Source organism: Tursiops truncatus, chromosome 17, assembly GCF_011762595.2.
Source record: "Tursiops truncatus isolate mTurTru1 chromosome 17, mTurTru1.mat.Y, whole genome shotgun sequence".
In the NCBI taxonomy this organism is placed as follows: domain Eukaryota; kingdom Metazoa; phylum Chordata; class Mammalia; order Artiodactyla; family Delphinidae; genus Tursiops; species Tursiops truncatus.
In genome coordinates this window covers 78,139,069-78,153,693 of record NC_047050.1, presented here as the reverse complement: position 1 = coordinate 78,153,693, position 14,625 = coordinate 78,139,069, and the positions used below count along the sequence as shown (strand labels likewise).

Sequence of the window (14,625 nt, the reverse complement as noted above, 5' to 3'; positions counted from 1 at the left end):
TTCCCTGGTGGCGCAGTGGTTGAGAGTCCGCCTGCCGATGCAGGGGACACGGGTTCGTGCCCCGCCGGGAGGATCCCACATGCCACGGAGCGGCTGGGCCCGTGAGCCATGGCCGCTGAGCCTGCGCGTCCAGAGCCTGTGCTCCGCAACGGGAGAGGCCACAGCAGTGAGAGGCCTGCTTACCACAAAAAAAAAACAACAAAAAATTATCGAAGTATAGTTGATTTACAATGCTGTGTTAATTTCTGCTGTACAGCAAAGTGATTCAGTTATACATATATATATATTCTTTTTCATATTCTTTTCCATTATGGTTTATCTCAGGATATTGAATATAGTTCCCTGTGCTCTACAGTAGGACCTTGTTGTTTGTCCATTCATTATATACTAGTTTGCATCTGCTCATCCCAAACTCCCAGTCCTTCCCTCCCCCACCCCACCCCCTTTGCCAACACAAGTCTGTTCTCTATGTCTGTGAGTCTGTTTCTGTTTCGTAAATAAGTTCATTTGTGTCGTATTTTAGATTCCACATACAAGTAATATCATATGGTATTCGTCTTTCTCTTTCTGACTTACTTCGCTTAGTATGAAAACCTCTATCTAGGTCCATCCATGTTGCTGCAAATGGCATTATTTCATTCTTTTTTATGGCTGAGTAATATTCATAATGGTAAAAATTTATAAGCAGAGGTTCTTAATATTATAGTCCAATTTGTTAATGTTTCTTTTGTGGTTAGTGACTCTTTGTGTCTGATTATGTGCACCTACTCTAAAACCACAAAGATTTTCTTCTACGTTTTTTCTAAAAGTCTTACTGTCTTACTTTTAATGTTCAGAGCATCGGTTTACCTAGAATTGAGTTTAATGTATTGGATGAGGTAGGGGTCAAGGTTCATTGTTTCCCATGTGTAAATCGTGTCAATGCAGCACCGTTTTTGAACAGCCCCCTCTGTCCTAAATCTGGGGGCCTTGCGTGTGCATAGGTCACCCTTGAGTGTTGCCCAGTCCAGGGCGTGCCATGTGCCTCTCGCTTGTGGACACGGTAGCGCCAGGTGGGTAGTGCCGTCCCTGTTTACCAGGCGAGAACACTGCTCTCAGAGGGGGCAGGCAGCTTGCCTAGGGCCAGCTGGCGAGGGGGTCTGGATGCCCTCCGCGGGGGCTGGGCAGGGGCCGGATCCCGGCTGGGGTTCAGGGTCGGGCGCGGGAAGCTCAGAAACCAGCTCAGGCAGGAGTGTGCCTCATTCTCGCCGGCGACCTGGGCCATGAGGGGCCAGGCTGGGAGTTACTGTTTCGCCAAATACCCAAAGGCGTGATAATGTGGCTTCTGCTCTCAGGGCGGTGCCTTCCCGACTGCTGCTGAGGGCATCCCACTGACCTGCTGACATCCGTCCACCTGGGTCCTCAGGAAAAGGCTGCGATGTCCCAGACGCAGGACTACGAATGCGAGAGCCATCATGCTGGCCTGCAGGAGCCTCGGCTTTCAGGATCTAGCACGAGGTAAGGAGGCTGACTTACCGGGGGCCAGCGAAGCAGGAGGCTTTTCCTCGGCTTGTCAGTGCTGTCCTGCCTGCTTACGCGGCCTGGCCCCACTCTCCTCCACGAGGAGCTGTGTGCTGCCTTCTGAATCTGGCTTCCCCGGGGAGCCCCACCTCCTGTCGCCAACGGGCTGCAGAGCAGGGAGGGCTTCTCCTCAGGCAGTGGACACCCTGCCAGCCCTCAGCTGGGCCCAGCCCCTTAGGCGCCCTCTGGGCATCCACGCGGAGGCAGGTGGCCACAGATGATCACTTGCGTTTTTCTAATTTATGGCTTTGTTTGGGAATAATTCCACAAGTTGCACGAACAGGAAGAGTGCTCTGAGCATCAGGTCCCCTTACCCAGATTCATGCTCTGTGCCGCCGTGCGGCCGCTGCTCCTTCCACAAACAGCACTGTTCTGAGTCATCTGGGGGGACACGCACATCCAGCCCCGTGTTTGCTCACATCTCCCGGGACAGGAGGCGCCATGCGTAAATCTGTGCGATGGGAAGCACCCGCCTCCTGTACCGCCTGGTCCGGCTTTGGCCGCTGGCTCCTTGCCGTCCTTCGTGGCATTTCCGGCCCCTCCAGCGCCGCTTACCCCGAGTCTGCTGCACGTCTCCTTTGTGTTTTGTAACCTGGAAGATTTCCACTTCCTTCCTCTGCCTTTTGCGACATAGACACTTTTTCAGGGAAGCCACCCTTGTTAAGATAGAGCACTCGGGGGCTTCCCTGGTGGCGCAGTGGTTGGGGGTCCGCCTGCTGATGCGGGGGACGCGGGTTCGTGCCCCGGTCCGGGAAGATCCCACATGCCGCAGAGCGGCTGGGCCCGTGGGCCAGGGCCGCTGAGCCTGCGCGTCCGGAGCCTGTGCTCCACGATGGGAGAGGCCACAACAGTGAGAGGCCCACGTACCGCAAAAAAAAAAAAAAAAAAAGATAGAGCACTCGGGTTGGTTTTTCCGATGATTTCTGAGCAGAGTGTGTCCTTCTGCAGGTTCACGGCCACCTGCCGCCCACCTGCTCTCGGGACAGTGGCTGTTTGCCTCACTGCCGTGCTCCTCGCCAGTTTCGGGGCTTCCACCGTTTCTTCCTCGACCTGGGCCTTCCTGGGATGGGTGCGGAGCTGGATGCCTTCCCAGCCACGGCACCCGGTCCACACCGGCCGGCCGGTGCCCCCTGTCCCTCGGGAGCAAGAGCCCCTCCTCCCCATCGCTGTGTTCACTTGTGGATCCCTGTCAGTGTGGAATCACAAAGTCCGTTCTGCTTTCCGTGGTTTGTCGTTCATCCCGCACTTCATGACTTGGTGCTCTGCTGTACCAGATGGGCTGGTGAGACTCCTCCAGGCTGGCCCTGGTGATTCCTGGTGGCTTCCCCGGGCTCCAGGTGCATCCTGGGCTGCCTCCCCCCACCCCCCGTCAGCTGTTTCTCTGAGGGGCCCCGTTCCCCAAGGGAAGACTAGGGTCTAAGGACCAGCGCGTGTGCTCGTGGCTCCTGCGACGTGTGCGTTTCTTGACCCTTTAAGCAGAAGGGCTAGAAGCGCTGAGTTTGCGTGGACATCTCCGGTCGCGGCCGGCCCTTTTCTGAGGCGTTTTCTTGCCGCCTCCCGTACCACCGTCCTGCGCCTCCTCCAGGAGAGCCCTGTTTCCAGGAGCCGCAGTGCAATGACTCGTTTGTTCAACTGCCAGTGTGTCCCAGATGGTTTCAAAGTCGCTTGCCCATTCTGCTACAGAGTCGTGTGTGTGTGTCTGTGTGTGTGTGTGTATACATACACATACTAGAAGAACGTCCAGGACTTAGTCCACGCCCACACGCACCCTTCCCCCAGCAGCAGGGTTGGGGTCTGGTCCTGTGCTCACACCGGGTTAGCTTGCTTCTCCCTCTTGTGGTTGTGATGTTCATCGAAATACAGTTGCGTCCATTTGTTTCAGTTTGAGGTTTTTTCCTCTCCCTTTCCATTCTTATTGATTTAATTTTGTTTTGGTTTGTTTTGGTTTGGTGTTTTTGGCCATGCCCACTCGGCTTATGGGATCTTAGTTCCCCAACCAGGGATTGAACCTCGGCCCCCGGCAGTGCAAGCGCCGAGTCTTAACCCCTGGACTGCCAGGGAAGTCCCTAATTTTGCTTTTTAAACATGTAGACCCTTAACATGCTTTCAAAGGACAAAACTATTCAAAAGGTATTTATATTCAGAGAAGGGCCCCCCCAGACCTTCTCTGTGCCCCCACCTACCTCTTGCAGGAGGTTTTCTGGTTTATCTCCTATGTCTGTTTGGAAGGGTGCCCTGGACCTCGGGCCCCAGAGGTGGCCCCCTTTGCAGCCTCCTGGGTGTGGTGGCCCACCAGCCCCGTGTTCAGTGTAGGTGTTTCCAGTTAGCGTGCACTTAGGAGTGATGCTGCGGTGAGCGCCTGGTCCTTGTGTCATTTTGTTTTCTTGGCGGTGTGTCTTCGGGGAGATTGGGGTAGGGGTTGCTGGGCTGGAGATGTCGTGCCCTCACGTGCCCTCCGTGGGGCCCTGCACGCTGCCCCTGTCTGCCCACAGCCTCCCCCAGGACAAGGCTCGGGCCTGGATGTGGTGCCCGGGGGCTGGGGGCCTCAGTGTGGCGTGGGTTTTATGTCTGATGCCAGGTGAAGTGGGACATTTCACATATGTTATTTACTTTAAGAATTGTCTGTTCTTATCTTTCGCCCATTTTCCTATAGTATATTTGTTTTCTTCTTGTTCAAATTTATGTATTAAGTATATGAACCTTTTATCTGTAATTTTGCAAACATTTAATATTCTCACCAAATGTGTCCAGAGAAACCAAATCTCTTTTACTTTCCAATTTACTGATCTTTTTTTAGTGCCTCTGGGTTCTTAGTCACTGCTAGGCGTGAGCTTCCTGTGTGTGGCGTGAGCTAGGGGCCCTCCTGCCCAGAGACCTCAGCTTCCAGCACCGTTTGCTGGAGAGGCTGCCCCTTCCCTGGTGAACGGTCCTGCCTCTCCTGTTGCAGGATCCCCACTGCAGGGGCTGTGCTTGGTCACACTCGCCTCCCTTTCACCTGGCAGATTGCCTGGGACATACTTGGCACTCGTGAGGCTCTCCCCGGAAGTAAGTATTTGAACAGGTCATTGTCTGCGAGCAAACATCTCCAGGACTTGGAGGAAAGAGGCAGGTCGTCCACGCAGCCTGCCCGGCCCACGGGGAGAGGCCGCGGCCGGCGTCACACCCAGGAAACCACTGTCATCTTGAATCTTCCGGCTCTTTCCCCAAATGGCTCATCCTTTCCTACCCAATTCATGTTAGACATCGTCGCCATATAAATCTCCCTCGAACTCCATCGATGGTGTGGGTGGGTCACTGTGATCAGTCTGTCACCCACAGGTCCCGACCCTTCCTACTGGCAGGGAAGCCCCAGAGTGGTTTCAGCACCGTTCCTCCGTCACGCGCCCGGGGACCAAGCATCCTTAGGCTCTGCAGCCCCCACTGACCGGGTGCTCGGTGTGGACAGCACCGACCTCGGGGACAAGGTCTGCCCTCCCCTCCCTGCCATGGGGTCTGCTCGGGCCCCGCTCGCTCCCGGCCCTCCCCAGGCTCCAGGTTCCAGCACATTCTCTGCCCCCTGGGTCCCTGGGGGACTTGGTTCAGTGCCGTAGGGAGCACCCAGAACGTTCTTCTGAAAAGGCGGGGTCCTGCCCACGTGCACACAGGGATGCGCTGAAAAGGGAACAGATGCTTTTCTTTATTCAGAGAGAATTATCGCCATTAAATTCATTTGAAAACGTATTTAGAGCAAAAATAAGAATCGTTATCGCTTCCGTGGGGCTCAGAGTGTTCAGTCCAGTGCTTTCTGAGCATCTCTGCTGGGTCAGCCCTTCCTTGGGTAGCGTCTGCCTTTTGTCCCAGCCGATCCCATGCCGCGGCCCAAGGGGAGAGCAGGCGGTCAGCTGAGGGCAATCTCGGAAACTCAGGGCTTCCTTCCTCACGGGAGCAAGACCCCCAGCTCCTGGCCTGGTCTCCAGGCGCCTTCGTCCCTGGGTGGGGGGCACCCTCGGGCAGTGCCCGCCAGCTTCCAAACCTGGTGGCACCCGTATCCTCTGGCTGAATGCGGGGTGCCCGCTGAGCTGCGCTGGCGGTGCCTTCCATCCTAGGGCAGTGCAGGCGGCCGCAGCTTCCTGGTTAAAAGTACCCAGTTCCCAAAGTTAGAAGTTTGCTCCGTCTTCTGTGTGGACAATGGCCAGCTGGTGGCCGTGGGGATCCAGGCAGGAGGGGGCGAGAAGACAGGAGGGTGTGAGAGGGCCACACACTCCCACCAGGCAGAGAAGCAGGGCAGGGGCTGGTCCACTCAGTGCCGCGAGGTCTGCCTCCTGTCCTCTACGTCTAGGACACCGCCTCACGGCCTCTGTCCCTTGAGCCGTCTGATCCCAGGATGCCCACCCAGCCCTGCTCCTCCCGCTACAGGATGGCAGGTTAGGCAGCGGTCCCACATGGGCAAGCACGGAGCCCCAGTGCTCTCCCCCACTGAGAGCTGCCCAGTGACCGCAGGTAGAGGGAGACGGGAGGGCTGCAGCTCGGAGAGAGAGGGGGCTCGCTGGCTGGATGACCGGGGTGGGGGGAGGCCGCTCAGACGTAGCCAAGCCCCACAGGCTGGGCCCACTTCGCACTTCCTCCTCCAGCCCTGAGGCTCCTCAGGGCTCTCCCTCTTTCCTGCTCCCTCCTCATCTCCTGCCCTCTCTGTGGCTCCACACCATTGAGCTGCTGTGCCCTGCCCACTATGCTAGCCTGCCTTGGCTCAGCCGGCTTCCAGAAATGACTGTGGACCCAGAAGGAGGCCCTAGAGCCTGCAGGGCTGCTGCGGGGCAGGCGTGTGTGTGTGTGTGTGTGTGTGCGCGCCCGCGCGCGCGCACATCCTAAGCGATCAGGGCTCATCGCCCGCAGGACTGTGCCTTCTCTCCTCCCCACCCCGAGCACTTCTGGCCTCAAAGAGTAGGAATGAGGTCCTCAGAGAAGGATGAGGTCCTCAGAGAAGGGCTGCCCCCTCAGCCCTCTGCCAAAGCCCACCCGGGCTCCCAAGTGAAACACTGGGCCTTCAGCAGAGGGCAAGGAGCAGGGTGCCTCCCCTTCTCTCCGAAGCCCTGGAAGCTCCTGACCATCCCAGTGGTGGTGAGGACCAGGCCCATCACAGAGTCCAGGAACAGTGGACACGGTGCATCCACACTGCAGAGCAGTGAATGGCATTTAAGATTGTTGTTTGTTGAAACTTGGAAGCAGAATAAAAAATGCTCCTTGTCAGCTGGAGCACACCCTGATAATCAAACACATCGGCATCATAATTGCCTTGTTCTGAATAGCTTTAATTTACACTCTTTAAAAAAAAAAGGCCTTACGTGGATGGAAGCCCTCTCCTTGGGGTGGGGGGTGCTCGGGGGGCCTCTGGGGGGAACCATCTCCGCTTTTGACTGGGGCATCACAGTAACGGTGGAGTCCGCTTCTGCTGCAGGTGGACGGGTGGTGGTGGCCTGCAGTGGCGGCTGCTAAGAGCAGCCAGGGCATCCTGTAGGGACCTGGCACCTGGCTGGGAGGAGTGTGGGCAGTGCATGTGGTCCAGGCCCTCTGAGGACAGGGGGCCAGAACCCAGGGCATCCCTAATGTGGGGCCAGCAGAGAGGGGCCAGTTGGAAGACCCCCAGCACTCCCAGGGCTGGGCTCTAATGAGCGTGTAGAAAATCAGAAGTGGGTGGAATTTAGGTATGCGTCGGTTTTATAAGTGACAAGATTTCTTGCTTTTGAGGCAGGCAGATACGAGGACGGGTCTGGTGCTGGATGAGCCATTCTGCAGACACGGGACGCAGGGCGGGTGGCCCGATGGGCAGGATATTCGCACCCTAACGCTGCCGCCCCTCTCCCCAGGCTGGAGTGGGTGGAGATCATCGAGCCGCGCACGCGCGAGCGCATGTACGCCAACCTGGTCACGGGCGAGTGCGTGTGGGACCCGCCGGCCGGCGTGCGCATCAAGCGCACCAGCGAGAACCAGTGGTGGGAGCTCTTCGACCCCAACACGTCGCGCTTCTACTACTACAACGCCACCACCCAGCGCACGGTGTGGCACCGGCCGCAGGACTGCGACATCATCCCCCTGGCCAAGCTGCAGACCCTGAAGCAGAACACCGACTCCCCCAGAGCCTCGGCTGAGAACAGCCCTGGGAGGGGCAGCAGCGTCAGCCACGACGGCAGCACCAGCTCGTCCCTGGAGCCCGAGCTGGATGCCGGCGACAAGGTGCAGGAGAGTCTGGGGCGAGCCAGCCGGCAGGCCGTGCTCGGGGCGGTGAAGGAGGAGAGCGGCAGGTGAGGCCGGCCGGACGCGGGGGGTGCAGGGGCCGCGGGGGCCGCAGCAGCCTGCCTCCTGGGGGTGGGACCCTGTGCAGGGAGGAAGGGCCGCGCTTCCCTGCCCCCGCTGGGGGCGGAGCCCGGCAGGCAGCGAGGGCTGCTCTGCTCTGCTCTCCGGACCTGTTGCCCGGGGCTGGAGGTTACCTGGCCACTTGTGAAATTGCTTGGTTCTTTCCGCGGGGGGAAGTGCGAGCGTGGCTTCGGGACCCCAGAGCCGCCCCGCAGAGTACGCGTGAGGAGGGGGTGCCTTCCCCAGGCAGACCAGCCTGTTGGTCTCGGGACGCAGATCCGTGGGGATCCGTACCACCTGGCACCGAGCACCCCTGCCCAGGCTTGACAGATCTCGCCAGCATCCTGGGAGGGAGGTGAGGGGGTCACCCCCGTTTTACAAAGGAAGGACTGAGGTGGTCGGCAGCGAGGCGGAGCCCAGGAAGTGTCTGCCCTCTCCAGCGGCCGCCGTGGCTGTGTGCAGAGGTGACTGTTTGCCCTCCTGGACTGGAGAACAGTGAGGGCTTCCACCTCCCGCTGGCCTCGCACATCTGGACATCTCCCCCCAGCTCTTGTGGCCCACCCCAAGTGCCCATACCCCAGAGCCTGAACCCCGAGTACCCATCCCCCAGAGGCTGAACCCTGAGTGCCTGTACCCCAGAGCTGGCACTCAGCAGACCCTGCCCCAGGCCCCAGAGTCAACCCCAGGGCCCAGCTCTCAAGGGACCAAGTCCAGAAGGAATGGCCGGATGACACGTGCCCTGGAGAAAACAAACAGGCTGGAAGTTACCAGAAAGAAGCCAGGGAGGATCTGGAGTTGGAGGCTGGGCGGGGACGGGTGGCGGGAAAGGGGCTGGGCAGGCTGGGTTTCACTTGGGGACGGTGGAAATCACAAAGCAGTCGAAAGCCGACTTACACGGTGGGTCCATTTGCTTCTTGGAGAATGACGTGCCAGGCCAGGGACGGTGGCGTCGTGTGCCAAGGGTGCAGGGGGCAGACGGCAGAGGCGGACGTGCTGGGACTCGAGACTGACCGTGCTGCTCCCGTACAGCACGGGGAGCCGGACACGCGTGGGGGCAGGTCAGCGTGGGTGCTGGACACACACTGGGCTCGGGCCAGAGCCTGAGGCCTGGGGCAGGTGGCCTGAGCGGGCTGACAGGCTGTTTGGGAGCTGTCCTCAGGAGGCAGAGCCCGGGATGAGCCCCAAGGAGGAAGCCAACGGCTGAGTTTTAAAAGCAGCCTTCGCCCTTCTGGTGTCCTCATGGAGCTCAGGCGGGCTGCTTCCTCCCGCCCCGCAGATCTGACAGCCTTTGGGCTCAGATACCCTCCCGTTTGCCTTGGGTTGTGGTGGGTGCCGGCTCATCCTTGCAGTCAGGTGAAGGGACGGGACTCCTTAGGATTCTGTTGACCAACGTGTCCAGCACCCACGCCCGCTCTCTGTGGGTGGGAGCGTCTTCTTTCCAAAAGCGTCCTGGGTGCAGCGTGGTGACTCGGATCATGGGGCGGCTTGGGATCGGGTTCCCACAGGAAGCCCTGTTCGGACATGGATTCGAATTGTGTTGCATTTGTGGGGAGTAGGCACCTTGATTATGTCTCCTTATCCCATAGATGATGGTGGTGCATTTTACACTTTTTTCCACAAAGGACTTGCATATGTTTTTAAGGTTTATTTTTAGGTACCATATAAAGTCATATGATCGTTACTGGTACACAGACGAGAATTTTTGTCAGTCCTGTTTTTACACTTTTGCTGCACTCTCGTTAGTTTCAGTAGTGTTCACCGTCTGTCTCCTGGGTTGCCTGTGACACTGGCCAGCTGTCCCAAGCTGGCCAGCACTTTCACAGTGAGGATGAACCAGGGAGGGCTTGTCCCTGCGCTCAGGCTGCTGGCCTGCTGTCCGTGTAGCGCTGTGACGCTGGCCTCAGGCTGCGTGACGCTGGCCTCAGGCGGTGGCGTCCCTTTCTATCATTTCATTAGGCTTTGTAGCATGAATGGATGTGGAACCTCATCCAGTACATTTTCTTAGTCTATTGTGGGTTGAATTTTGTCCCCCAAGAGATATGCTGAAGTCCTAATTCTCAGCACCTGTGAATGTGGCCTTATGGAGAAACAGGGCTGCTGCAGACATCATTAGTTAAGCTGAGATGGGGCCACCCTGGAGTGGGCAGGGCTCTAGTCCCGCAGGACTGGCGTCCTTGCAAGAAGACAGAGATGCACAGGACAGTACCCTGACGGCCGAGGCAGAGGCTGGAGCCCTGTGGCCGCAAGCCGAGGGACGCCAAGGATGGCTGGCCCCACCGGAAGCTGGATGGGGGCCTGAGCAGACTCCCTCCAAGCATCCAGGAGGAGCCGGCCCTGTTGGCACCTTGATCCTGGGCTTCCAGCCTCCAGGACCGTGAGAGAGTGAATGTCTGTTCTTCTAAGATGCCCGCTTTGTGGTGCTGGCTTCAGCGGCCCCGGGCACTACTACAATCAGCATTTTTAAACAGTCGTCTCTCTCATGTGTTCCTGGGATACTCTGTGTAATTTTTAAAATAGATTCAGGTGGCGAATATTTTATTTAGGATTTTTTTCCATGTTGATAAGTGAAAATGGCCTATACTTTTCTCCTTGTTCTGTGTGTCCTGGCTTTTTATCAACAGTGGGAGTGTTTCCTCTGAAACGTTGTCTGTTGCTAGAGTGTCTGGCAAAGAGCACCTGCTCACCAGCCAGGCCTGTGACCTGTGTGGATGGAGTTTTAACTACTGGTTTCTGTTCTTTACTGCTTGCAGGAATGTTCAGGCATTTACTGTCTGAAATCCTATTTTATGGAGGCCTGCTGATCTAAGTCACAGACACGTTGGCATAGGCTGCCCTGGTGCTGCCCCTTCCTTCGTGGACGTTTGTCCACACAGGCCCTTCGCTCCTGCTGCCGTGCCTTGTGCCGGTTCCTGGAGGATTTCCACGTGCTCAGTCTTCTCAGAGAACCCGCTCCGGCTCTCAAGAGCCTCTTTTATGTCACTGCTCTTCTATTTGTTGGACATTTTTTTCTCAGTCTTTTACTAACTCATTGTTGGAAACCTAACTCATCTATTTCCACTGTTTCTTCTGAAATGGACTTTTGAAGTCATGCTTCCCTCAGCATACTACTTTAGTTTTATTACACAACTCTTGGTATGTAGAATTTTCATTGTTCAATTTTAAATATTTTCTACTTTTAATTATGATTGCTTTTTTGACTCGTTTGTAATTTAGAAATGTCTTAATTTCCAAAACTGTAAGTTACTCTCCATTCTTGTTCTTGATTGTGAACTTAATTTCATTTTGGCCAGAAAGCATGATTTTTTTTTTTTGAGACTTGCTTTGTAGCCTAAATCCTGAATTTTTATAAATGATTTCGGGACTACTTCAAAAATTTCTGTTCTCTGTTAGGTCCAGAGTTCTCTGTGTGTTTGTTAGGTCAAATCTGTTAATTGTGTCAATTGAGTTTCTTACTAATTTTTTGTCTACCTGATGTATCGATTCTGAGAGGTAAAGTCTCCCCACACGGTGGAACTGGTCTGTCCCTCCTTCCTGTCTCGCATTGCTGCTGCCTGTGTGTGGAAGCTGTGGGCCGGCTGCATATGGATTTGCAGTTAGGTGTCCTGATGCTTTTTTCCTTTGTCGTTACGTTGTCTACCTGCTGATGTTTTTTGCCTTGAAGTGTGCTTTGGAACTGACGTCGGCCAGTTTCTCCGTGGTTAGTATTTGCCTCTGAACGGCAGTCCTTTCCCATGCGCTTTAGGTGTGTTTCTCATCAGTAACCTGTAGGGTTAGGGTCATGCTTCACCCATTCCATCACCTGTCCTTGGTCTGGCGGGATGGTTGCGGGGGTGCTTCCTGGGGATCCCTGATACGGCGAGAGGATGTGGTTTACCATCCTCGTATCCTCCAGGCCCAGGCTCTTCCTGTCATCCTTCTTCCTGCATCGTCCCCGAACTGCTCCATGCGTGTGTCCACCGCCCAGCGTGTTCCTGTGCACGGGGGGCTGTGGGCTATGCTCCCGCTGCAGGACACTGCTCTTAAGCTGCGTGCACCCTGCAGCCCGGGGCAGCCCTGCACCTCCTCCTCTGTGCCCGGGGCCCGGGTGGGAGCGTTTGGGGTGAGTGACCGGCAGGGCGGCCCTGGACCGGGCTTACCCAGCAGATCTGGTCAGGCAGAATCTCGCAGACGTGAATCGGCTGCTTCTGCCTTTCGCACACTTTCTTCTGGAGCTGCTGGCTGACTTCAGTGTGCAGGAGCCCTCACGGACCCCAGGGCTCAGCTCCTCCCCTCGGCGTGCCTGCTGACTGGTCCCTGGTGTCCTTGATTTTGACGCAACCAAATTTGCCATTATTTTCGCCTTACGGTTTTTCTTTTTCTTTTTTTTTTATAATAAATTTGTTTATTTATTTTTGGCTGCGTTGGGTCTTCGTTGCTGTGCACAGGTTTCTCAAGTTGCGGCGAGGTGAGCGGGGGCTGCTCTTGGTTCCGGTGCATGGGCTTCTCGTTGCAGTGGCTTCTCTTGTTGCGGAGCACGGGCTCTAGGCACACAGGCTTCAGTAGTTGCGGCGTGCAGGCTCAGTAGTTGTGGCTTGTGGGCTCTAGAGTGCAGGCTCAGTAGTTGTGGCGCACGGGCTTAGTTGCTCCGCGGCATGTGAGATCTTCCCGGACCAGGGCTCGAACCCACGTCCCCTGCATTGGCAGGCGGATTCTTAACCACTGCACCACCAGGGAAGCCTGTGGTTTGTTTTTAACGTTTTGCTTAGAAAGTTCTTTCTTGGCCTGGGCCCAGAGGTACTCGCTTATATGTCTTGTGTTAGCTTTATAGTTTTCTCTTCCACGTGGAGGCCTAGGTCTGCCTGGTGCCACCTTCGTGTGTGGCCAGAAGGATCCTCGCTCCGTCTTCTCCCCGGCCCACCCGTGCCACACGTCACTTTCTCTCCCTGCAGCACCGTCAGTCTGCTCTTTGGGCACCACCCAAGCCTCGTGTGTGCTAGGAAGCGTCCCTGTCTCCTCTTTGTACTTAAGAGCATCTTAGCTAGTTGTGGGCTTTTCTTCTGTCATTTAAATCCTAGAGTTCAGATTCCTCAGAAAACCCAGGGGGCTATTGCATGGACTACAGTATAGTGTAAACATAACTTTTTCTTTTCTTTTTTTTTTTTTTTTGTGGTACGCAGGCCTCTCACTGTTGTGGCCTCTCCAGTTGCGGAGCACAGGTTCCGGACGCGCAGACTCAGCGGCCATGGCTCATGGGCCCAGCCGCTCTGCGGCATGTGGGATCTTCCCAGACTGGGGCACGAACCCGTGTCCCCTGCATCGGCAGGCGGACTCTCAACCACTGCGCCGCCAGGGAAGCCCCTAAACATAACTTGTTTGCACTGAGATACCAGAACGTTCATGTGACTGGCTTTATTGTAGTGGTCTGGGACTAAACCTGCAGTACCTCTGAGGTTCACCAGTAGTTTGAGCTCAGAAAATATATCTGCTGCAAAACTGTGTGGGAATGGAGATCTTCTTGTTTTAATTTTTGTGGCACGGGAAGGAGATGATAGAACAGCCTCTGATATTATTTGTGACTCACGTTCACTGTAGTCAAGATGACTCTACTGCAGTCTCGGTATCTCATATAAGCTCTGTTTGCCTTATAATTTTAGGTTGAGTTCATTGAAAAACATTCTCAAATCTGAAAAAAAAAACCCTCATATTCAATGTTTGATGATAGTGGTCGAGTAGAGGTTTTTCTCAAACAGAAAATTTCAGTCTAGGTCGTGAGTTTTTTAAAAAACTGCAGTAAAACTTTCCCCTTTCAAGCTGTTAAACTGTTGTGTAGTAGGTCAAGTCGGGATGTTTCGCTTCTATTTCTGACAAAAATCCCTGGAACTGGTGATGGCAAAGTCCAGGAGAGCAGAGGAAGTTCTCAGCCGATGCTGCTGTCTCATGACTCGTGATGGGTTTGGTGTGTTCTGCAGAGCACCTGCCAGTGAAGGGTACGGTGTGTACCCTTAAACACCCACCCTGGGCTTCCCTGGTGGCGCAGTGGTTGAGAGTCCGCCTGCCGATGCAGGGGACACGGGTTCGTGCCCCGGTCCGGGAAGATCCCACATGCCGCGGAGCGGCTGGGCCCGTGAGCCATGGCTGCTGAGCCTGCGCGTCCGGAGCCTGTGCTCCTCAATGGGAGAGGCCACAGCAGTGAGAGGCTCGCGTACCGCAAACAAACAAAAAGAACACCCACCCTGTGCGGGCCTGTGGGTTCCCAGCTGAGCTTCTTCTGACATGCGTGTTTTAGCGTGATCAGTTGTTCACACATCTTAGCAGATTCCACTTCAGGTTGGGCTGCATTAGGTGTTTTCTCAGCTTCTTTGGCAGTACTTTCAGCTGCAGTTGCTCCACAGAGAGGATTCATGGAGGCCAGTTGCTCGGTCACTTCAGACTCAGTGTTGACTGCTTGAGTGAAGTAGCACCTGCAGAGCGGTGTCCGGAGCCCGGGGACCCTCTGATCCGTGGCTGCTGTCGCTGCTCTCACTGTCCTTGACTCTTCAAGACTGTCTGTGCCGAAAGGCTGGTAGTCCGACGCAGGTTTGTTTTCTCTGGCCGCATAACTTTCGCTGCTGCAGTCAACACAATTTAATAAACTCATCATTGGTGAACAGCATTCCTTGCTTTCCTTGCTTGGCTAACAAATGAGCCCCTTGGGAGCTTACTTGGTGTAAGGGTCCTTTTCGTTTTCATTTTGTGAAGTAATTCTGCTGCGATGAG

General features: G+C 55.7%; 1 protein-coding gene across 19 annotated transcripts in view; it reads left to right on the top strand.

The window, feature by feature from the left end:
* ARHGAP39 (Rho GTPase activating protein 39) overlaps positions 1-14,625 on the top strand; it is a 73,649-nt gene that overhangs the window by 33,472 nt on the left and 25,552 nt on the right. For 17 of the 19 annotated variants that reach the window (XR_004522937.2, XR_004522935.2, XR_004522936.2 and 14 more), the window contains 2 exons: positions 1,335-1,497; positions 7,404-7,838. Coding sequence is in view for 14 of the 19 variants with exons in the window: in XM_033843329.2 (XP_033699220.1) it covers positions 1,418-1,497; positions 7,404-7,838 (515 nt within the window). In the remaining 5 variants the exon portion in view is untranslated. The remainder of the gene's footprint in view (positions 1-1,334; positions 1,498-7,403; positions 7,839-14,625) is intronic. The other 2 variants (XM_033843328.2, XM_073794293.1) reach the window with 2 other exon arrangements.